General features: G+C 35.5%; 3 protein-coding genes across 3 annotated transcripts in view; 1 reads left to right on the forward strand and 2 right to left on the reverse strand.

Annotated features, from left to right (window-relative positions):
• The window catches only part of LOC149088166 (beta-scruin-like), a 30,995-nt gene extending 23,727 nt beyond the window's left edge, over positions 1 to 7,268 (forward strand). The window contains exons 13-16 of the mRNA XM_089245165.1: positions 1,023 to 1,206; positions 1,403 to 1,612; positions 3,930 to 4,147; positions 6,814 to 7,268. Coding sequence (XP_089101291.1) covers positions 1,023 to 1,206; positions 1,403 to 1,612; positions 3,930 to 4,147; positions 6,814 to 7,028 — 827 coding nt within the window. The 3' untranslated portion in view covers positions 7,029 to 7,268. The remainder of the gene's footprint in view (positions 1 to 1,022; positions 1,207 to 1,402; positions 1,613 to 3,929; positions 4,148 to 6,813) is intronic.
• A 97-nt stretch (positions 7,269 to 7,365) lies between these two features.
• Positions 7,366 to 10,389, reverse strand: LOC149088167 (uncharacterized). Its single transcript, XM_089245171.1, has 4 exons — positions 10,293 to 10,389; positions 10,077 to 10,185; positions 8,751 to 8,866; positions 7,366 to 7,479 (listed from the first exon to the last, which is right to left on the reverse strand). The coding sequence occupies exons 1-4, from the start codon at positions 10,335 to 10,337 to the stop codon at positions 7,435 to 7,437; spliced, it is 315 nt and encodes a 104-aa protein (XP_089101297.1). The 5' UTR covers positions 10,338 to 10,389; the 3' UTR covers positions 7,366 to 7,434.
• A 3,531-nt stretch (positions 10,390 to 13,920) lies between these two features.
• On the reverse strand, positions 13,921 to 17,616 carry LOC149088168 (uncharacterized). The gene is made up of 4 exons (XM_089245183.1): positions 17,374 to 17,616; positions 17,165 to 17,273; positions 16,924 to 17,039; positions 13,921 to 14,049 (listed from the first exon to the last, which is right to left on the reverse strand). The coding sequence occupies exons 1-4, from the start codon at positions 17,416 to 17,418 to the stop codon at positions 14,002 to 14,004; spliced, it is 318 nt and encodes a 105-aa protein (XP_089101309.1). The 5' UTR covers positions 17,419 to 17,616; the 3' UTR covers positions 13,921 to 14,001.
• Between the last annotated feature and the right edge of the window lie 5,300 nt (positions 17,617 to 22,916).

A 22,916-nucleotide genomic window follows, 5' to 3' on the forward strand; every position in this document is an offset into this window, starting at 1 on the left:
ATATAAATATTGTTTTCTGTTGTTTTTGTGCTAGTTCAGAGATTGAAGAAATATGCTGTCACTTTTGTTTTGCATCTTTTTTGCCATGGGAATTCTTTATTTTTTTCACTCTGCTTATTCTTATTTTACACGTGACCAAGGAATACAGATATATTTAGCAATCTGTATATATTATTCCCATTGAATTCATCTAATCTATACTTTTAAGAAATCACGATTTGAGGTAGAAAAATGTAGAAATAAAGCTTTAACCATCTGAACATAATTTGTAGATCAAAATGGATCCTAAAATGCAGAGAAAAGATGAGGTTCAAATCAACAAATTTAATCGGTTCTTAGAGTCTAGATATTTATGAATCATCTGTGACTCATATTTTCCTGTATTTACCTCCTTTGTTATTTTCCCGCATGCCAGCTAATACAAGGGGGAATACACAGCATTTCTTTTCCCATTTTTGAAACACCCAACTGCTTGGGGCCCCATGATCAATCTATAGCTGGACCAGATAAAGTCAAAGGGAAGCAAGAAAATAGTGGAAACGCTCAAGCTTCATTGTATTTAATACCAGCTCAAAAAATATATTTATTTGTGAATTTTACATAATACACAATTTCAAGTACCATGAAGAATTTTTAAAAAAATGCAAATCATCATTATGAACATAGTCTTCTTTTGAACTATGTCCATTGCAGTCACTTAGGATATTGTTAGGAAAATATCAAATAAAAACAATACGTTTAAAAAAAAATTTGCACTCAAATGGTTTGTTATTCTTATCAACCATGGAATGCAACCATTTCTCACGTATATTTTCATTACCTTTTTGTGAATGTTAGACTAGAAATTTCAATACTTGTACTTTTTTCCCTTTATTTTTGAATGGATAGAAGTCGCATATGAAGGGAAAAAAGTTTATTGATGTTTTTTTCGGGATATTGATCAAGTTCCTGTCAGTTTTTGTTGAATTTTCAGATGCAACGTATTTGCAGAACTTATGAGCTGCAATTTTTCCTCCTGATAGGTGGATGTGATCCAGATAATAGAAACAATGGAGAAATGGTTTCTACGAAATCAACATTTTGTTTGAATTTTCATACCTGCGAATGGATCCGAAAATCTCCAATGAATTGTGCTCGGTCATTTCATTCTTTAGTTGCGCTGAATAAGACAATTTATGCTATTGGTGGAAGAGATCACAACGGTCGGTATGTACTGAATGAGCTTTTGATTGTGCAAATACAGTTGATTCTTTTTTGTAAATTTTTAATGAATCAGAATGAAATCATGTCACTTTTTTTTTTTGGTTCTGTAATGATGATAAAAATTTATTTTGCTATGTTTGCTGCATCATTATATCAAAGAATATTAATTATTGATTATTATCAATTTCTTTTACTTCAGGATCGTTGCCTCCATTGAGTCCTACAACATAGATTCTGACCAGTGGTCACTTCTACATTCAATGTCGGTTGCAAGAATGGGATTTTCTGCGGTTGCGTTTGAAAATAAGATATGGTGCTTGGGTGGAATAGGTGCCGCCGTTAGTGAAGGGCCTGATACTCCTCTCAATGTTTTGAGTACAGTTTCAACATATGAACCATCTTCTGACACGTGAGTTTGAAGCTGATTATGATTTGTTCATTTTATGAGTTAAACTAGAGCACAATGACTTTTTACTTAATTTTATTGTAAATGGTTAGGAGGCTGTTTCATTTTGATGTAAGTTAGTCAGTACAACTTTTTAATAGAGAATATCAGCAAAATTTGAAACAAACTAAAACAGTTTATGGCATTGTTAAATATTTTTAAATTCAGAATTGGACTGTTGCAGCTTGAGCCTGGAAGGTGAGGTAATCAGCTCTCATGCTAAAATTTTTGTACCTTGCTACCTTGCATCTTGATACAGCAAAGCTGTAATGTTATTAGTAATACATTATTCAATGGAGGCTGAAATTTTATGCTTTTTTTTTCAATTTATGTATAATGATTTTGATGATAATGAATTACATTATCAATGTTCAAGGTTATAGTGCAATATGCTAATTTTACTGCAAGTCTGACAAAGTCAACTGGTTGCACTGTGTCTGACCTTCACTCAAGGTATTCTGACCATAGTATGAAAAGCTGTGTAATGTTTTGAAAAAGGATTTGCAGTCCCATATAATTGGAAATAAAATTAGTTCTTACAGAATACATTATAATTTGGTAATCCATGCATTTAAAGATTTGAATCACTTTAAACGCATTGGTCCTAATTTCAGTTGATTGGTACAGAAAACAGTAAACCAAATCCCAAGTTTTAACACATCTAATTTAAATCTATTAATTCGAAATGTGGCTGTTTTTATTCTTCAATTTTACCCATTCTCATCACAGCTCTGAATTATCCACTGACTTCATAAATCTGATGAACTGACCTCACTCCGTGTTAAAAACTGGTTTTTATATGCTAAAGCAGGAGCAGACTATTTTACTTTCAGTGATAAGGAACAATCCTCATTTTTTGGACTATTCCGAAAATTCACCGAAAATTCTACTTATGGGTTACTCACTGTACATGTTAATTTCTTATTCGGTCTGATGCGTAAGATTGTAGTGTATTGACAATCTTTAGTGGTGAGAGAGTTCAGTTATTTATTGTTTTTTTCGCTATTTGGCTTCTTCCCCCGCCTCATCAATAATATTTTTTTCTTTTGTAATGAAGAAATTTTCATGAAAGTTCAAAATTTTCTGTCTGATGTAAGTGAAGATGATAATAAAAGGGAACAAACAAACTTTGCAAGTGCAGCTGAGCAACAATAACTTTTTTGAGTGATTTTTTAGAGAGGATTATTTGGTGTGTTGGGGAAACAACAACATTTTGTGGCGGGAATAATGTTGCTAAAAATACTTTCATCATTAAATCTGCAACGCAAACTGATTAAATTTTCTGCATGTCTGTGGAGTGTTTATTTGATTGTAATCAGTACAAATCAGCATTTCTCTACATTTCTAAACCCAAAGGCCAATAAAATGCTTAAAACAGTTTGATGAACCATTAACCCTCTAAGCAGCACAACATAAATCACTGAATCCTGTTGAAACCCTACTTCATTAAAAAACATGTTTTTTAATGAAGTAGGCTTTTTTTTAATTTTCAACAGGTGTAAACTAAGGGATATAAAGAGAAGTGTTCTATTGAGAAATCAACTTTGCACAGTAACTGTGATTGCCTGCCAAAATCAGGGGCTTTTAAGGAAACATGATATCTCGTCAATGCTGCTTAAAGAGTTAACTTACAATGTATGGGGTTCTGATTTCATGTTTGAATCTATGCGAATATCGCTGGTAATTGTGACATACGTGAATGCCAGAACTTGGCTGCTGGATTTGGCAGAATCATTTCAGGCATACAACCCAGTAATTTTCATTTAATTAGAATTAAATTCTTTATGTCTGCCTACAGGTCACCTGCGCCCATCCTCACAGACAATAAGATGATCTGGTTAAAACAGGGGTTCAGATGCTATCAGACCGTTGAATTGATCCGTATTCCATCAACCAGAAATTTTAATTTACCCTCTTCGGCTCATCCTGATAATGTCAGATAATCAATATTTTATTGTAATACAGTAAAATCTGTCTATAATGATACTGTAGGGATCTAGAAAAAATATTGCTATACACAAGCTATAATTATAGACAGTTTGAGTATTTGCACTATATCTTATTGAATAGGGATTGGATTCTGCCCTGGATGAAGAAAATACTGTGTCAGAGCCAGTATCATTATACACAGGTGTCACTGTATTAAATTCTGAATTGCTTGACTAATGAGTTATCCTTTAAAATAGTATCATTGAGTGGATATATGCTTGATTTTTTTCCATTGTAATATGTATGTATGTTGTGATATGAAAAAAAGAAAATGAGCATATTTTTTTACAAGTTGGACCAGTCGACCTCCTTTGAGATGTCCTAGAGCATTTGGAGGAGCCGTTGTCATCAATAAGAAGATATGGTTGTGTGCAGGATGTTGCAAAGTACCTGGCCAAAAGACTCTTGTTAGTATGGCCTCCATTGACAGCTATGACCCAGATGAAGCTGAATGGCAACGCCATGCCATCATTTGCAATCCAAGACACTGCGCTGCAGTTGTGGCTGTTGGTAAGTGATAACATGGCATTTAATATTAATTTTTATTCAAATGAAAGCTTTGCATTAGAGAGGAGACAAATATCCAGTTGACAAACAGTATCTGGTCTTTCTGTCCAAGTGTTTGTAGGTATTCCGTGGGATATTTGTGCTGCAACATAAAAATCCTAGGTCACCATGTGGTGACTATAAAATTGTTATTGGTGCCTAAATCTATGCCAATTATTAAATTAATACCTGAAGACAAACAAAATTTCCTGAATTTTTGTCCGGTTTTCTTTTTTTTGTCTTCCAAAAACACCAGCCCAACCTTGGCTTCTCTCCTGCCAGTGTGTCTGCCAACATATAAAGGTGTCAATAAGTTCCGAAAATTGAAGAAAAAAAATTTTTTTGTTTTTTTTTCTATTTAGTGAAGCCCTGGTAAAAGGTCTAAATTACTTCTTTGTAGACCAAATGCCAATGAAGAACCCTGATATTATTATTTGTTTAAAAACATATGTAATTTTTGGGCTGAGGTACTTCCTGTATAACTTAGTTATCATTGCTCTAAAATCAATAATGCTTATATTTACCATTTACTAAAAATAAATTATGAAATAAAAGATCAATCTCAATTTAAAAGTATAATCAATTTCACTGAATTGAAAATAAAAAAAACACCAATTTTCATTCATGATGAGTTTTAAAAAAAGCTGGAAGATATTTGATATTCAACCACAAAATTAACCATATATTCAGTTATTCAGTCAAATCACTATTTGATTGAAAATTTTACTTGAATGAGATTTTTGGGGTAGAAAAATTTGTACGCATCTGCAAGCAAGGTTATCTTTTCAGACGCGGTACAACGGAAACGTCGACAAACCCCAGAACACATTGAATTCCCCCCCCCCCCACACTGAGTGGCTAGTTTCCCAACTTCTGTGCAAGGATTATGAAAAAAAAATTGCAGAATGGTGCCAGTCAGAGTTGTCTATAGACTGTAAGTCTCAGTTTAATTAGCCCTTGTACACTTTGTATGACTTTGCAAATGATTAACTGAGCAATTAAAATTCTTAACCTTTCAATTTAAATTTCCTTTTCCCAACACAAGGCGTTTTTCATTTCTGAAGTTTTATCATGGTATGCATGCATGATTGTGGGCTTGGTTTATACCAGTGTTTAGACCTCAACCACAATACATGAATTCTAAGAATTTTTTTTATTTAATTGAGTAAAATATTGGTGTGGATCATGAAGATAGATGTGATATGTCTTATTTCGAAATATCACTGTTTCACCATGTAGCCTTGATAGAAATAAGCTGGACATGTGGGAACTGAGGATTAATCAAAAATATTGGTTGCACTCGAGATGTCAAATAGTCCCTTGATATAAAAGAGTTTTCAGCTCTGTAAGACTGAATTTCAAACTCTGGTCAGGTATGAGTTGATTCAGTATTAGATGCCCTGCAAAATGGTGCATGAACGCAAAACCATGTTTAGAACATCAAACATCTGACACAAAGCATTCTGAACGTCGTTTCACTAGAATTTCTATTATTATACACTTTTCTCACAATAATGACCACAATCACTTCATAAAAAGTGGACATTATATCAGGTAGTCCTTATGTCGTGAGAGCGTATTTCCCTATATAAGTGATTTTAATGACTTTATCCTTTTAATGACTCATACAATTAAACGCTTCTTTTTTCTTTTGTCTGAGGCCTGCCTTTGCTTCTTATCTTCAGTGTGAGCCTTAAGAAGTTAATATACCGACTTGTATTTTTTATTTGGTGACTGCTGTCACATTATAAACATTTTCATTTCTGTCTCGTTCCCATGTTTGGATGAAATTCCAGAAGTAACGTGCGATCCCTGTTGACCAATCAAAAAATAACATCTGTATCAGATTGCTCTAAATCTAGAAGTAGCACACACTTCTTGGCAGGAACTTTTAGGGTAGGGAGATCCAACATTTCCCGGCCGGAAAACCCAAATTGCTTTGAAATTCAATTAAAAAATAAAATAAAATAGATTATAAGAGTTTTCCTGCCAATGGGGTGCTTCCAAAGGCAGAGGGTGGTGGTGGGTGAGTTTTGTGCTTTTTTTTTTGTCTATTGAGAGGCTTTTGGTGAGATTATCTTAGCTTTATATTATAATTTGAGCGGCTTTTAATATGATTTTTTAATCTGAATTTGCTTTTTTGTTTTAATTGAATTCATATATAACGATGAAAGTCGCAGGTTAAGTGTTTGAAATGATATATTAATATTTTGAGTTGGATTAATTGTTTCAAGCTTAAGAAATATTTAAAATTTAATTGCGGAACAACGTAATGTCACCTCAGTCACTGTGTGTTGTTTATCTTATTTTAAGAAAAATGTTCTGATCCCGCCTCATTACACTTATATCGAAAGGAAATCACACATAGGATAGTTTTTATATGAAAAAGTTTAGGACCTACCATTCTAGTCATCGAACTGGAATAATTGCTACAATGCATCGTCATTATAATGAGCACCAACTGTATCTCACTTGTTTGGATTCTTTATCTCATTCTTGTAGTAGGCTGGACATTTCAGCAGAAATTTGTCTGTGTGCTTTTTGTCATCATCAGTATTTATTTCTTAAGTGAATATAAACTCATATTGTGAAAAAAAAGGATTTAAAATTATTTATTTCATTCCTTGCAGAAGACTGTATTTATTTGTTTGGTGGTGTGTGCAGTCAGGAATGGAGTGATTTGGACCGCAACGAAATGGTCATCACATACGATTTCAGTCTTCACAATTTGAGGAATTTGCCCAATGCCACCACAGGTGCAAGTGCAGTTGTCATCCCTCCTCTGAGACCGACTCTCCGCGCCGAAAGCCTAGCTTGCTTGGTCCACAATAAACTGGCTAACTGATTATCAAGATAGAAATGTGTTTCAAAAAATATCCATTCAGTATAAACTATTGTGAGAACTGTGCGATGTTGCAGACTATGTGTAATCATGTGCTACCATCGAGGATGTTTGATTGTACTATAATCTACTGGTGTTTTTCTTAAATTAATCAAATTCAATAAGAAATTGGGTTTTTGATTTATTTTCTATACACTTCTACTGAGTTCGATGATACAATTAAAGACAGTATTTTCATTTTTTAATGTGCTGGTTTTGAAGTTGCTGTTTTTTTTTTTGTTATGGTTTCGGGTCAAACTTATTTCATGTGGAGGAAAATCATAGAAAGAAAAAAAATCAGTACTTATTTTAAAATTTTATTTGATATATTCAGAATCGCAATGGCTCAGAATTTCTGCTGCAGTGATGCCTAAAATTCTTCTCCACTGTCGACTTGGCATTTTCCTGCAACTTTCTGTGGAAGAAAGAATAGATAAACTGAATCAGTGATGCCAGAGAGACTTGCATGAAATGAACAATGTGGTTAATAACTTTTTTTGCAATGTAATCAGGGCAGTGAAATTGAGGGCTTATTTTTCCTTTTCCGTCATTTTAAATGTGATTTGTAAAATCTTATAATAAAAACTGATATTATATTAAAAACTGATACTATTTTTACTGAATATAGTTGAGTGCTTTGGAAGGGGCTCACAGGAACATTGAACTCATCGGAATGCTCATGTGTACAATTATCAAAAAAAGGTTGCTGCTGTTAATTGGTGCCAGCATTTTTTTTTGTGACCAGCAAATGCTTAACAATTGATGTATTTAATTATAACTGGAATCAATGTCCACTGTTTGCATACCTTCATTTTTTGATGATCTTTGGTTTATTTTTCTCCATTGTGATTTATTTGGAGACACACAGATTAAATGCAGTTCCCGCCAAACTTGATGTTGGCATATAGCCAAGTTTAAGTTCACTTCTATTGAAAACTGATAGTTAGCGTCCTGACATGTGCTTGCTACATGGAGTGGTGCTCCACACCCCAGAGCATGTAGTGAGTCGTCATGACAAAATAAAAGCAAAATAATCAATCACACAATCCTGGCGTTTGGGGATAAAATGTCACATCACCTCCCCTCATTCCTATATGTTCAATGTTTCAGTAAGTCTCCAACGGGTTTTTTCCAGAGAATTAGCCATCCTTGTCACCTGAACATGGAGATGTCTGAAATATTTTTCAGTGTATTAAAAATGTGCCCTATTTTTCAAACTTATTTTTAAAATAATACAGTTATTACCTTCATTCTGTTCTACTAGTCTGGAAAATACCAGCCACCATATTTACATATGTACTTTTCAAAATCATAGCACTAGATTTCGTTATCATGGGAGTCATGCCAGTTTGGGCTCATGCATTGAGACACCCCTTCTTCCATTCAGAAGTTAACAAAATGGTTAAACAACACTATTGCAAATTTGTTATTAAATGAAAAAGCACTCTTTAAAAATAATATTGTATAAATATCAAAAGTGGTTCTTTTTTGATTGAAAAACAATTGATGTTCTTTGTTGATATAGTGAACCCGCTGTTGTAAGCGTAATATGTTTTATAAGGAAAGAGGACAAAGCACTTACTCATGCATTCTCGTTTCTTAGTTTTGGAATCGGGTTAACCTAGTTATATTTCAAAGAGAACTTTTAACAAGAAAAATGTGAAGAACAAATTCTGTTTCACTTACTCCGAGGATGCCGCCCTTAGATGATACACATTTCAATCCAGCTGCGCAGGGGCATTTAAACTTGTAGATGTGCTTCTTCAGAATGTGTTTCATGGGTTTCATCTCACAAACCTTTCCTGAAATGAAAATGCACGAATATATAAGTTTAGCAATAATTATAATTCAATTGTGATTCATTTCTACTGTCAGGGCATTCTCAATAAGTTTTGGGATGAAGTGAAATTTTTTTAGGCTTTTTGAGCCCTAATTTGGGGTCGTCGTACCTAAAACTGTGCAGAGAATGTGCAGAAATGCAATGCAGAGACAGAAATCTGAGTACACTAACAAAAAATAATAATGAAGGACATAATTTCAGAATTAATGGGAAATTATGAAAAAACATGGGAATAAGAAAAAATACGTTACAGCAGAATAAATGAAAATTCCGAATTGAAGGAAGAAATAATTTTAAAGTTGAAAATTCCGAATTAAGGACTGAATATTTCAAATTAAATAAAACTTCAGAATTAAGGAAATTAGTAATTTGAAAATTCAGAAATAAAGAAATTCAGAATCAGAAAAAAATAATTTCAGTGATTTTAAAATAATTAAATTTTAAATTTAAAATAATTTCAATGACAGGAATCAGAATTAGAAAAAAATTTTCAGTAGCAATGAAAAAATTAGAATTAGATAGGAAAAAAAAAAGATTCAGTATTTAGGAATATCAGAATTAAGAAAATCTCACAATTAATGCAAATTCGAGATTGGAACAAAAAATTCCAGTTTTAATGAAAGAAATAATTTAGAAAAAAAAAAAAATTCACAAAATGAATGAAAGTTCAGAATTAAAGGAAATCTGAATGAAAAAAAAATTTCAGCATTTGGTCCCTGAAAAAATCAGAAGGAAAAAAATTCTGCAATTTTATGAAAATTATATCAATCAATCAATTTTAATTGTTTGAGCATAGCTCACTACAATAAAATACATAATACATACATCACACAACAATAACATTTGTGACAACACTGGTTTAAAATTTATGAAAATTCATTTCAGTATTTATGAAAAAATAAAAATTAGCCAAGAAAACAGTAATCAATGAAAATTCAGAATATAAGAAAAGATACTGAATTAAAAAATTTTAAATAAAATAGTTTTTTTGAGAATTTTACAATTATAGATATATAATACCTTCAATGATTTAGTAGGGCCCTGCTTGAGACTTTGAGTCCATTAGGGTGCCACTTATTCTTGAATTTTTTCATCATTGAGAGGTAGAAAATTATCTCAATAGAAATTCTCAGAAATGGTAATAATACACAGTAATTAGAGAATACGAGTACCTTCTTCCAGCAAGTTTTTGCATACACCGACGGGACCAACTTTAACGCAGCATTGCTCCTCCGTACACATTGACTCGTCCATCATGCAAGTTAAAGCGCCATGCGCAACCTTCAATATCGAAATACAAACAATTCAAATCACAATAAAACTTTTATCGCACAATAAACGAAAATCTAGGTACTTGGAATTCATAAAACAGCAAATTTCATACTTACAACAATGGTAACGAGGAAAATCGCGCAGACTAGAGTGGCTTTCATGTTGGCAGTGGTTCGTGATAGGATGATAATGCAAGTTGGTTCGATGGTTTCTGCGAAAATGGACGGAACCTTTCCATTCTGCACATTTGTTTTTATATCTGTATTTCTGATAATAGAACGGGTCAACAGGCATTCTACACGTGTAGTGATTAATTATATGTATAAAAGTATCACCTTGAAAAAAGATGCCGATAAACGAAGAAATGAAATTCTCTCTCAAGCATATGCATATTTTCTCATCCGTTATCATATAACAAAATGTCCACATCAGTTTAGATTGGAAAACAAAAGCTGTCTTCGCACGACTTTACCGATTTTTTTTTTTTTGTGGTATTTTCTCTATGAAATAAGCTTTTACCGAGTACGGTAGGCCCCGATTATCCGAGCTAATGTCAACCGAACCTACCGTATTTTAACGTGTATAAGATACAAACCCCCTTTTTTACCTAAAATTGAGTACCAAAAGAATAGGGGTTTCATCTTTTTCCCAAAATAGCAGATAAGAACACATGGATGATATTTTTACACACATCTTTTCAACTTTTTTCCAAATTTTAAGCTAAAAAAGAATCAGAAGGTTCCGTATACACTTTTTAATACAGTTAACTTGAATAACTGAAACCTCGAATACGACGAAACTCACAGAATTTTGAAAATTAAATGAAAGAAAGTATAAAATAGTGAAATAATTTTTAATTGCAATGCTCTTTTAAAAAAAAAGGGTTCTGAAAATGATAAAATGAATATAGTATGAACTTAGGCCTTACATGAATTACTGTAATGTATTTACGCTCTAAAATATTTCGGAGATCACATACAGTGTGCTGTGGAAAATAGTGTTTCAGTGTCTTCTATTTTCGAGCACTCAAGTGCTTCGGGGGCACCAAAGCGGTCCTAACAGCACCATAGGCCTACATGCAAAGTGATATTCTGGTAGCTCTATCAAGTTGAATTTACCCTCGTATCAATAAAAATGCTTACTCCTGGAAATTTCATAGTACGAAATCTAATTATCACGAAGCCCACAGGCCGTGTCCTAGTAGGCTTATGCATTAAGACAGAGTTCTTCAACCTTTTTCCTAGTCGTGAGCACTGCCAGTGCCTATCATCAAAAGAAGAGCATCCTTACGGCGGGTTTGACATACGAATGCATGAAATCAGGATGATTTCAGTTCTTGAATGCAATTAGTACAAGGTGTTCAATTGCACGTTGATCGAGTTCTCAAAAGCACAAAATCGGACACGAGCATCGAACACTCAGGGTGCTTCAGAGAGCACCGGGTTGAAGATGCCTGCATTAAGATAACATCGGGAACGCATGATAGATTTTAAGATACTTGTCTAAAAATTGGTCTTAGGTCGGTATTATACTATAAAAGTTTGATAAAAGTCCTTTTATAAAACTTGAAAAATGCAACCACTAAGATCACCGGTCGCATTTTCTAGAATGTAACCAATTATTGGTTGGATTTTTCAAATTTTATAAAAGAATTTTTAGAAAACTTTTATGGTGTAATCCCGGCCTTAAACAAACGTTTTTGACACACTCGCCGTTCTTCTTCGAAAAAAACCCCATCACCAGTTCAGCAAATCCATAGCACCCTGTGCTGTATCAGTAATTCAACGCATTTTTGGGAAGGGCGATATCGCTCCCTTTTGTTGTGTACTGGCGTAGACATCCCGTCAAGTTTTCCCGGACGAGAGGCGTTTCTCAAGTCATTTTACTGCATCTAATTTTTGAAATAAGTTTATGAAAAGTACCCACCATCAAACACAGTGGTGGACGGCTGAAGTTGGTTTTCTCATGGTTTCTAACTTCGATGCGCGAATGCGAGTCGATCCCCGTTAAAAAGTCTCGCCGCAGAGAGCAGCAAGCGTACAACGGTACAATTATTCAATCATTACACTTCACTTCTGAAATATAGATGGCAGCACTGAGAAAAATCAGACGCAACACTATATACGCATTCATTCACACTTCCGGCACAACTCAGTCGGTTGCAAATTGCCCATGGCGATAGACCGGAGTTGTGCTCGGTTTGTAAGAAAGAATGTATGGGCTGAGCAGAGTTGTGCATAATGCCAAAATATGAGCAAGTTCATACCAGGAAGGAACAACATAGTCATTGATGAGATTCGCCAAATTTTAGGGGTGTGGGATACTCATGATCAGAAAGTGTTATTTCCGTTTGGATCTCCCTAAAAATTATTTCTTTAGTCTTTTTCAAAGATCATTTTTCATACAAAACCAGAAATAATTAGACTGACTTAATATTATTAGGTAAAAGAGTCTGTGGCCTCCATCTTGTTGGCACAAAGGGTCCATTGAGCACATAAGGGTAAGAACCCATGAACTAGAGTCACGTTCCCTCACAGGGGGGGGGGGGCGACAGGTCTGCAGCCCCTGGGGGGCGGGATAATTCTCATCACTGTTTTGTTTTTTCACGAATACATAAATTCAGTACAAAGTGTCCGCCAAATGTCCCAGGCTAGGAGCCCTGCTCCAGGATGTGGGGGAGCCATGAGTAGAGTGTATATAATCAAAAATATTGATCCCTACTAGGAATCATGTTCCAGCATTCTGATTTGAAGTCATTCTAGCTGATTTTCCAATCGAAACAAGCCAACCAAACTATAGGTGATTACTTAAGACGTATCGGATTTCTCGTATCAACCACGACCACCAACCACAATAGCAAATTAATCATTCTCTCTCTCTCTTTGGATTGTGTTATCGAAACTATATTGAATATAGGAACATTTACATCCCAGGGATTTTTCAATGTTTGTGTTCTGCGGACCATTTGTACGAATGAGATGAAGTTTCCGGACGGTCACAGTGCCAATAAAATGAAGGCCACTGACCCCTTTACAAAATAATATATTCAGAGTAATTTTAAAAAAAAACCCGATGAATCAGTTGTATTCTCGTCCCAGATCACGGACTCCTGTAATCTCTTGTAGAACACCCGATTTACCCGATTGGGATACAGTCGAACCTCGTTGAGAGTTCCGAGAGTGTTTAGTCTTGAGACGAACTAGCTTGATATGAGTTAAATATTTCCTCACGCTGATCATTAATAAAATATATTGTCGGTTAATACGAAATTCGGCTAGAGCAAAATATTTTTTCGACTTGGTTTTGAAGAGGTTCGACTGCATGTTATGCATCCTGCATTCTTATTCTTTGTGTCCGGTTACCTCTGGCAAAAATTTTGTGGTGTTTGGTCAGAACATGATATCTCCAAATAATAGGCTTTTTGATCTAAAAGTAAGTCTTTCTAATTATAAATAAATAGAAGTGAGATAAATGCACAAATACGCGCGTACGGCTAAACAACATGCTGATGCATGATATTTTCATTTGCATTTGCGCGTATGCTTTATTTTTGGTTTTTTAAATGACAATGAAAATGCTTATATCTGAAAAAATGGGATTTTGGAGTTGTCATGTTCGGACCAAACAATACAGAATTCATTTTCAAAATTTGTTTATAGAATTTGAGATTTAAAAAAAATAAAATAAAACATTGAAACTTCAATATTTTGAAGTTTGAGTTTTGAATTGAAAACATTTCAATAATTAGTTCAGACATTTTTTTGATTTTTTATTCACGTCTTGGTGAAATTTACAAAATGTATGGCCCTCTCCAGCAAACTAGGACTACTCTTCTTCTTCTCCGCTGTCAATTTGGCATTTACCAGCAAGTTTCTGAAAATAAAGTTAATTTCCATCTTATAATTCGGATTCACTGAATGGTTTTAACCACTTCACGTCCAAGCTTTTGGCAAAAAAAAAAAAAAAAAAAAAATGGGTTATCTGTATTTGACGAATTGGCGATAAATCTGGTAGCCTCGTCCTAAGCTAACCGCACTTTAGGAAAAGGAAAGGAAGGAAGTATAAAAGGGAAAAGTATATATATATAAGATTAGAAGGTATATATATGAAAGTGTTTTCGAGAATGGATGTCACTCTCCACTCCGTACGAAGGGTTTTTTTTTTTAAACAGCAGGCTGATGCGAAGATATATTTAGGAAAGAGAGAAAATTCAACTGCCCTCGCGAGAAATTGGACCCACGCCCTTACACTTTCCGCGCCCATCATCCACGGCCCATCATCCTCGGATAAGTCGCGATCTGGTAGCAGCGTCAGCAGTGGTGAGCTTTGGCCTGAGATAGGTCCGACCGTCCATGTACGGTCCCGTTCAATGCACACGAGCTCCAAGGAAAGATTGAGATATTCGTTGCCTTTGAAGACTAGTCTGGCGTTCACCCAGAAAGTGAAAGGACGTGGGTTCGATTCCCGTAAGGGCAGTGCAGTTGAATTTTCTCTCTTTCCTAAATATATCTTCGCATCAGCTTGCTGCTTACAAAAACCTTCGTATGGAAAAAGTGTTTTTTAGAATCTATTTTTTTTAGCCTCAGCCTACGTGTTCTCTTCCGCTCTTACGTGCATATAGTAGAAATATACATTATATGTGCGGAAAAAAAACCACATTAATATAGGAGTATATAGAAAGGAAGGAAAGAAAAAGCAACTTCAGTTGAGCTATGGTTACTATGTGTAAAGCTTCGCAATGATGAAGAGCAGTGTATCTTTTGCCCCATCGCCCCCATCTTCAGAAATTTTTCCTCCCATCGCCCCCGACGCAAACTAACCCATAGGATCTTATGTTATACCCGTAGAGCTTCTACCCCCCACCCCGGAACATTCCATCTCTCCTCAGGGGACGTTAATGCCCACGTTGGGAATCACTGGTGAAGAGGAAGGAAAGAAAACACAGGGAACTTATTTGAATTTATTCCACTGGTGTTTGGACGCAATATTACGTCCGCGACCGTTAAAGGGGATTAACTCTGATATCGGTCATGGTACGTACATTTTTGCACAATAAGAACATTATGCTCTACGTGCAAATGACATTCATGCCGTTAGGGAAACGGCGTCGCTGTGGTAGATTGATTTCAGCTAAGATGGGCCCAGCGCGCTAAACATTAAATTAATATACTTAATAATGTATTCAGTGTCATGCATGTTATATTTAACATGCATGAACATGCATTTAATTAAGGGAGAATTTAACAAATTAATATATTTTCCCCCTGTTATGGGGGAATACACAAGAAGGAAATAGTTGGAAGAACAGTAAGGCCGGGATTACACTGTAAACGTTTGACAAAAGATGTTTTATAAAACTTGAAAGAAGCAACCAACAAGCCTATTGGTTACATTCGCTCGAACGCAACCGTTTTTCAAGTTTTGTAAAATCACTTTTATCAAACTTTTATAGTTTAATCCTGGCCTTACGTACAGAATGTTCCACTTGTTCTCAACTCCAGATTCTGAGTTATAACAATATACAGGGTGCCCATAAATTTACGAATAGTTTAAAAATTCATAAAAATTGAAGGAATATTGGTATATTTTAATGTGGTTTGTGAAAAGGTTATTCTCACGAAGGAGAACTTCCTTTTATTTTGTACAGGAAAAAAATAAGTTCAAATTTTTGTTGATAGAGGTTGCTGCATATTAGCAAATCACTGGAAATATGCAAATCAGTGGCCTATAAAATGCAGGATGTACGATTAACAGACAGACAGACAGACATGACCGCCCAGAGAGACCATCTTGGGATGGTTTACGCTCTTTCCCAAAGGGATGGATGGTCTCGGAGAGCAAAAAAGTGTACCAGCCACCAGTGAGAATCTGTATGATTACCAGTTCATTTCTGAATTTTCTTGATACTGTCGTATCATAAGGTTTTTATTGTGATGTTGACATTGAGGGATAAAACACATTAGGCGAAGTTGTTTTACCCCCGAATCGCCGGCATAAGCTTTACAAAGCTATGGAGCTCTGATTTGCTTTCGTGAAGCGTCCTCTATCGACTAAACTTTGAAATAATTTTAAAAAAAATCCTCCTCCATGTGAAAAACTTTATTCGCAAACCGCAATCAATCAAGTACAGTAAAACCTCTCTTTTGCGGACACCGGTGGGACAAAAAAAAAAACGTCCATGAAAGAGGGATGATCGTTAATCAGGGGGGGTTTGAAAAGCATACTTTTATTATGCAAGGGAATTATTATTTGGCGGTAAAAGAGGGGCGACTGCATCTGAGGGGGTGTCCGTTAAGGGGGGTTTACTGTATATCAATGATGTACTTCGATTTTTACTAATTTTTAAACTGAATGGCAATATAATGTGCACTTTTCACGATTTCGCTAAATTTTAACTGCATTTGAGGTAAATGAGCAGAAAAATTGTTCCTATGTAAACTTATTTGGGATGATTAGAAAAGTGTTCGTTAAAACGGGATTTTTGCTATAACGGTATTCGTCAAAACGCGATTCGACTGTGTCTTCAATAAATTTTTTCATGGCCGCTTACAACTCTGATCAAATGGTGCGATATTTTTTCCATTGGATCGATTCGGGGGAATCAATCAGAGGCAAGTACCTTTCACGCACGTACACAGTTCATTTTTACTTCTCGTGCGGAAACTCCGCAAAACAGTTAGATTTTGTCGATCCAAAATCTCAGGGATGAATTCACAAATCAATTATTAGGAGTTTACAGGTACTTACTCCGAGTATACCACCCTTGGACGATGCGCATTTCAGTCCAGGAGCGCAAGGACATCTCATTCTGTAGACGTGCTTCTTCAGAAGAAGAGTCAGGGGTTTCATCTCGCAAACAGAACCTGAAATCACAGAAAAATAGGCAAATATTCATCTACGACTTCATCACGATGATTTGCCAATTTCTCGGTAAAATTAAGGGAGACCAGAGGTATGACCTCCCAACCAATTTAATCGATTCTTTTACCTTCTTGCAGCAAGTTCTTGCACACACCGATCGGGCCTACTTTGACGCAACATTGCTCTTCGGTGCACTTGGCCTCGTCCATCAAGCAAGTCAATGCACCGTATGCAACCTTCACTCGTTCAAGGACAGAAAAGAGTGGATAATCAATAAAAAAATATGCATATTACGGGCTTTTTCGGACGAATAATATGATATGGAAATTTACTTACGGCAACAGCAACGAACAGAATTGTACAGACCAGGGCGGCTTTCATGTTGACTCGCTGTGTATGAGTGTGTACTTACTTGCTTGAGATAGTACGTAGTTTTGCTTTTATATCCGGGTTGTTTTTGTTGCTCATTTATATCATCTCCGATGATGATGATGATATAGATATTAGACTATAGGTCACCCCAAACATAATACCAGATATTTTTCTACACCTGGTTCTATGTTTATTAGCAGCAATCAACGTTTGTGGAAGCAGTAATCTGAAACCGTAACCATCTGTACGTTTTCTCACCTTTATCTTTGGCTACATAAGCCCCAGTTGAATTTCATTCCCCGTTTTAATAATCATATTCATCAGATGACATTCAAGATGTTCGTAGGGAACAGCTATTGGCTGTAGCGATAATATTGACGTCACACTTTCCACAAAGGTGTCTTTTAAGTCAGCCTGGAGTTTCCAGTGGCTGAATGAATGAACGCCAGAACTTTGCCACTAGACTTATCCCGTTGCCGAGATCTCTTCCAGCCCAGCTCCGTGGCAGAGTCTGGAACACTTTATTTTGTGTCAAAAAAAGAAGAAAAAAAAAACCATACAAACTTTTACAACATATTTTACCCGGACAATTGTCGCGATTAACAAATTTTGTGGTGATTACAGACGAGATGGGATTAGGAGTTGGAGAAGTTTCGCGATTTAGTTAAGATGAATGTACACATATTGGGATGAAGGTATGTTTTAAAAGCAATTGAGCCCCCCCCCCCCATGCCATCTTATCTGTTATCTTACACTTGCCATATTATATTCTAATAGTTTCCAGTTTCTGTAACTGTGTTCGGGTAAATGGGTAAATTTCTTACATCCCACCAGGGACAGAGCCTGGACCACGACTGGCCTTTCAGTGGCTGTAACTGTACCCACCCCTCCATCAAACATTCTTTTTCAATGGTTTCCGAGAAGTCACTTGGAGTGACAAACCTGTTCTTTGATGGAAGATTGTCGAGTCCGTTCTCCATTATAGGCACCTTAGCTACAGCTATTAACTTATACAGTCGAATCTCATTTATATCGTTACTCACGAATATCGTTATAGCGAAAATCTCGTTTTAACGAGAACACTTTTCTAATCCCCCATAGGGACATATTTATATAGGAACAACGCAAAACCCTGCAATTCCTTTATAATGAAGTTTCGTTGTAACGAAGCGATTTCTCATCTATTGGACTTCGTTATAACGGAATTCAACCGTATAGCGGTAATTGTGAAGTAATGTAAAATAGTGATTTGGGGTGAGGAAATATAAAAATTTAAAAATTCAATATAATATATATATTACATAGCATCCAATCCGAAGAAAAAATGTAAATTGGTAAAAAAATTTGCATATCTGTCTATTATACAGAAAGAAATTTTTGCCACAACATTATAGTAAAGACGAGACAGCTATAGACAAGCTTTGTCATCTTATATATAAATGTGAAAGTATGTATGTATGTATGTATGTATGTATGTATGCTCTTTATACAAATCCACAGTTTTAGACCGATCGTCGCCAGATTTTGCATATATACCAAACAGGTCCGGGATTGAACCGTAGGCTACTTTAAAAGTTCGTCAGAGCTGGGCAAATGCCCGAAATGGGCAAAAAACTGTCGGACAACAATGGTTTTGGGGGCCTCAACAATCACTTTCGGAACGTTTACTTTGGTTGCCGTGGTTCCCAACAATGCGTTTCAGACGGGAATATATGCCTTTACAATGGTTTGTCACACCTTTAATTCTGTCATTATAACAGTTTATTCCTTTATAACGGTTTGTCACTTTTCCAATTTAATTGCAGAAAACCCGGGAAGCGCCGGATATTTCTGCTAGCCCATATACAGGTTGTCCTGTAATCCTGTAAGTGATAATGCGGCCTTTATCTCATCAACCGCCCATCGTATAGGTATAGTTTCAATTTAAAAAATGCGTAAGCGTTTGAATAATATTCGCTGCACAAGCTGGACGTATGACGTCGCTAACAACAGAGAACAACAACTACGCTGACAAAACTGGGAATAAAAATGTTCAACGCGAACAGATGAACTCAATGCTTGCCTCAAATCATCAACACTCTGGCACAAAGTTAAAAAATTATCATTATCCACCAACATGCGAGTTCAACTGCAAAATGACTCAGCACTGCTATCATTTTCACATCAGTTGACCAACCAGTACACCCAAGCACTGGACCGATTACGTTCCCAAATGGATTTTGCCAGTTGTTAAACTCAGTTCAAGAACTTGCAGACAAAGTCTTCCCAAAAATTCGACAAAATGACCAAAACCATGAGTGGCTTTCTGAGAGCGATTCTGGCACCGAAAAATGACAGTGTGAACAAGATCAACGAAAAAATCCTAAAAATTATTCCGGGAGACTCCGCATCTTACAAATCGGTTGACACTGTCACAGACACAGCGCAGACATTTAGTTCTGTATCCTGCAGAATTTCTGAACTCCTTTGGATATTCCGGGTGTGCCACCACACAATTTGACCCTCAAAGTCGGAGCACCTGTAATGCTTTTAAGAAATTTGGAGACACCGATACTCTGCTATGGCAACAGACTCTGCGTGAAGAAATTGCACAATTGCATCATTGAAGCAACGATTCTAACTGGATGTTACAAAGAAAAAGAAGTCTTCATTCCACGTATCCCAATCATCACCGAAGAAATGCCATTCACTTTCAAGCGATTACAGTTCCCGATTCGTTTAGCTTTTGCCATGACAATCAACAAAGTACAAGGCCAGTCGTTAGCAGTGGCAGGTATCAACTTACTTGAGCCCTGTTTCTCACACGGACACCTTTTTGTCACCTGTTCACGTGTTGGTAATAGCAAAAATTTGTACATCTACACACCAGATGGACAAACAAAAATATTGTGTATCCACAAGCGATTGCCTGAAGATTTTAATTAAAATATTTAAAAATAAAAGTAATTTTTTCTTACTTGATGCAGAAATTTTTTTGAGTAAGAAATAATTAATAAGCTATACATATATAAATTTTTTACGGGGCGGGCAACGTCGCCGGGTATCAGCTAGTTGTTATCTAAAGTTGGGTTTTCCTAGGAGTAGGATTTCTGCGTAGTGTGTGAAGGAGGGGGATTGGTTAAAAACCTGAAATTCAGGTTTTTTTAACCAATCAGCGTTTTCACGTTCACGTGGAGCAGATAACCTGCTCCTAGGCAAACCCGGCTTTAAGCCGTCTTGTTTTGCCGTGTCTAATCGGTGTGCGCCCAGCCTTAATGATTGATATCTTTGCGAATTTTTTATTAAATTTCCATGGCGTAAATTATTTTCGGTGCAATAGAAAGAGGCGAAAATTTCACTAACCGACGTTTTTTTGAATCGGAAGCCCTATACAAACTTTAGTTTTAATATTCCCGAAATTAATATTTTAGGTGGTAGGGAAAATTTTGAGGGAAATTTTCCTTGAATAAACACCCACAACGTGATCAAATAGTAACAAAAAAAATTAAAAAAATCACCCTGAGACACCCTGTATAAATGCAGCATCTTGTGGAAAACGTTGTGGTCATCATACTGTACTGACCGCTTACTTCTATACTTCCAGGTTGAGCGTGAATTTCTTCTTCTTTTTTTTTTCATTTGTGTGGACAGACGTATCGAAAATAAAATTTAAACACACAAATTATCTACGGTAATTAATTAGAATAAATAAATTAGAAAAATTATATTTGTGAAAATTGACTATCGGTATCCAAGACCGGACTTGAACAGGGGCGAAAGATGCGATCGCACAGGGTCGCAAATATCGGCGGCCGTAAAACTGGATTTTATTGCATTGACTACGTATAATAGTTTTATGATAACTGCTTTAAAAAGCCAGAACTTGATTTATTGGTGAAAAATACGTCGATGTAGCAGACACACACATGTGGTAGTGAATCCGTGGCCCCCCTCATATTCTTGAATGGGGCCTTGATTTTAGACAGAGAGTCCCAGACTAAGCATATTAGCTGGTTCCTTTTTATTAATTTTTCAAGAAAATTTATAGTTTTTAACTATCGGAAAGATGTAAGACCAAGATACCCAAGGCCCCCGACCCTAGAACACTGTCAAACTTTCTCATGAGGGAACAATTGCCTTAACAGCATCTTGAGCTCTCGGGAAAAGAGATTTTTTGAGCCCGTTACCCAACGAGACTTGATGTGGCAGTCAAACAAAATCCTGCTTCATGTATAAGCATTATTTTGTTTTTGCATACAGATTGCAATGTGCGGTTCTTAACCACCTGTACTACCCAGTATATCCATGCGTTAAGACGGACTTGCTTTGCTATAAATTGAATTTCAGTGGATGTATAGAGCAAAAATGAGCTAATCTCTGGGCACAACTCCTATCACATTTCTCTTGTAATATTGAAGAGGGCCGCAAAACTGTTATCGCACCGGGCCGCTAAATGACTAGATCCAGTCCTGCTGGTATCTTAGAAAGAAATTTTGTTTCGGCGCTCCCCGGAACATTCGACCATTAGCCGGCACAGATGTAGATAAATAAATGTTTTCGATGTAGTGAAGAACTAAAAAAAATCATTACTGAAAAATCAATTTTTTGAATGAACGCTGTGATGGTCACTCAAATGCTCACGAGTATCAGGTCAAAGACGGATGATGCATGGATTGTGCTCAGTATGGAGAGGATATTGACCATTTCCATAAATGATCACTAGAGCCCGAATAATATGCAAACGCATAAGTGCATATGAAGTTGTATAATTTAGCACTTTTCTATAGTTACTGCATGAAAACGCTGTGGAAATCGCTGAAATTTTAGGATGCGAGCATATTTTTAGCATTTTTTTTTTCTATTAATCAACATTGTACAGTCGTTTTTCAGGATTATTTTTATCGTTTTACTCTTTGAATTTAATCAAATTTCTTTAATTTTTTTTCAATAAAATATTTCACCATTGAGTATTATTGTTCTTTTTAGGTCATATGTTTGGGTAGTATTTTTAAGTGCATTGTTTTATTGCATATTTTTCTTTACTCTAAGGGCATTCTTCAGTGTTTTTGATATGCATATTTTTTTCAATTTTTGTGAATATTGTTTTTGCATTTTTGAGTCATATTTCTGGATTTTTAAATGCACGCTTTTTTTTCTCACTTTTTTGCGCATATTTTCCTATCTTTAAAAAAAACTTCAATATGCTCCATGGGAATATTGCAAAAATATACGTAACATGAAAAATAAATAAATAAATATATGCATTTAAAAGTGCTGAAGTTTTTCTGAAGATAGGAAATGTGCATTTTTAAATGCATAATTTTTTTTGTTCATTTTACGTATATTTTTCAATATTTCCATGGAACCTATTGAAGAATTTTTAGAACATATATTTTTTTTATTTCATCCATATGTTTCGATATTTTTAAAGAGATAATCCAACATTTTTCAATGCATATTTTAGTATTTTCAAATACATATTTCGGCGTTTTTAAATGCATATTAATGAATATTAAATGAAGAATTTT

This window comes from Pholcus phalangioides, unplaced genomic scaffold (genome assembly GCF_987345545.1).
Source record: "Pholcus phalangioides strain wild (caught in Gottingen) unplaced genomic scaffold, Ppha-v1.0 ptg000003l_1, whole genome shotgun sequence".
NCBI classification, from domain to species: Eukaryota; Metazoa; Arthropoda; class Arachnida; order Araneae; family Pholcidae; genus Pholcus; species Pholcus phalangioides.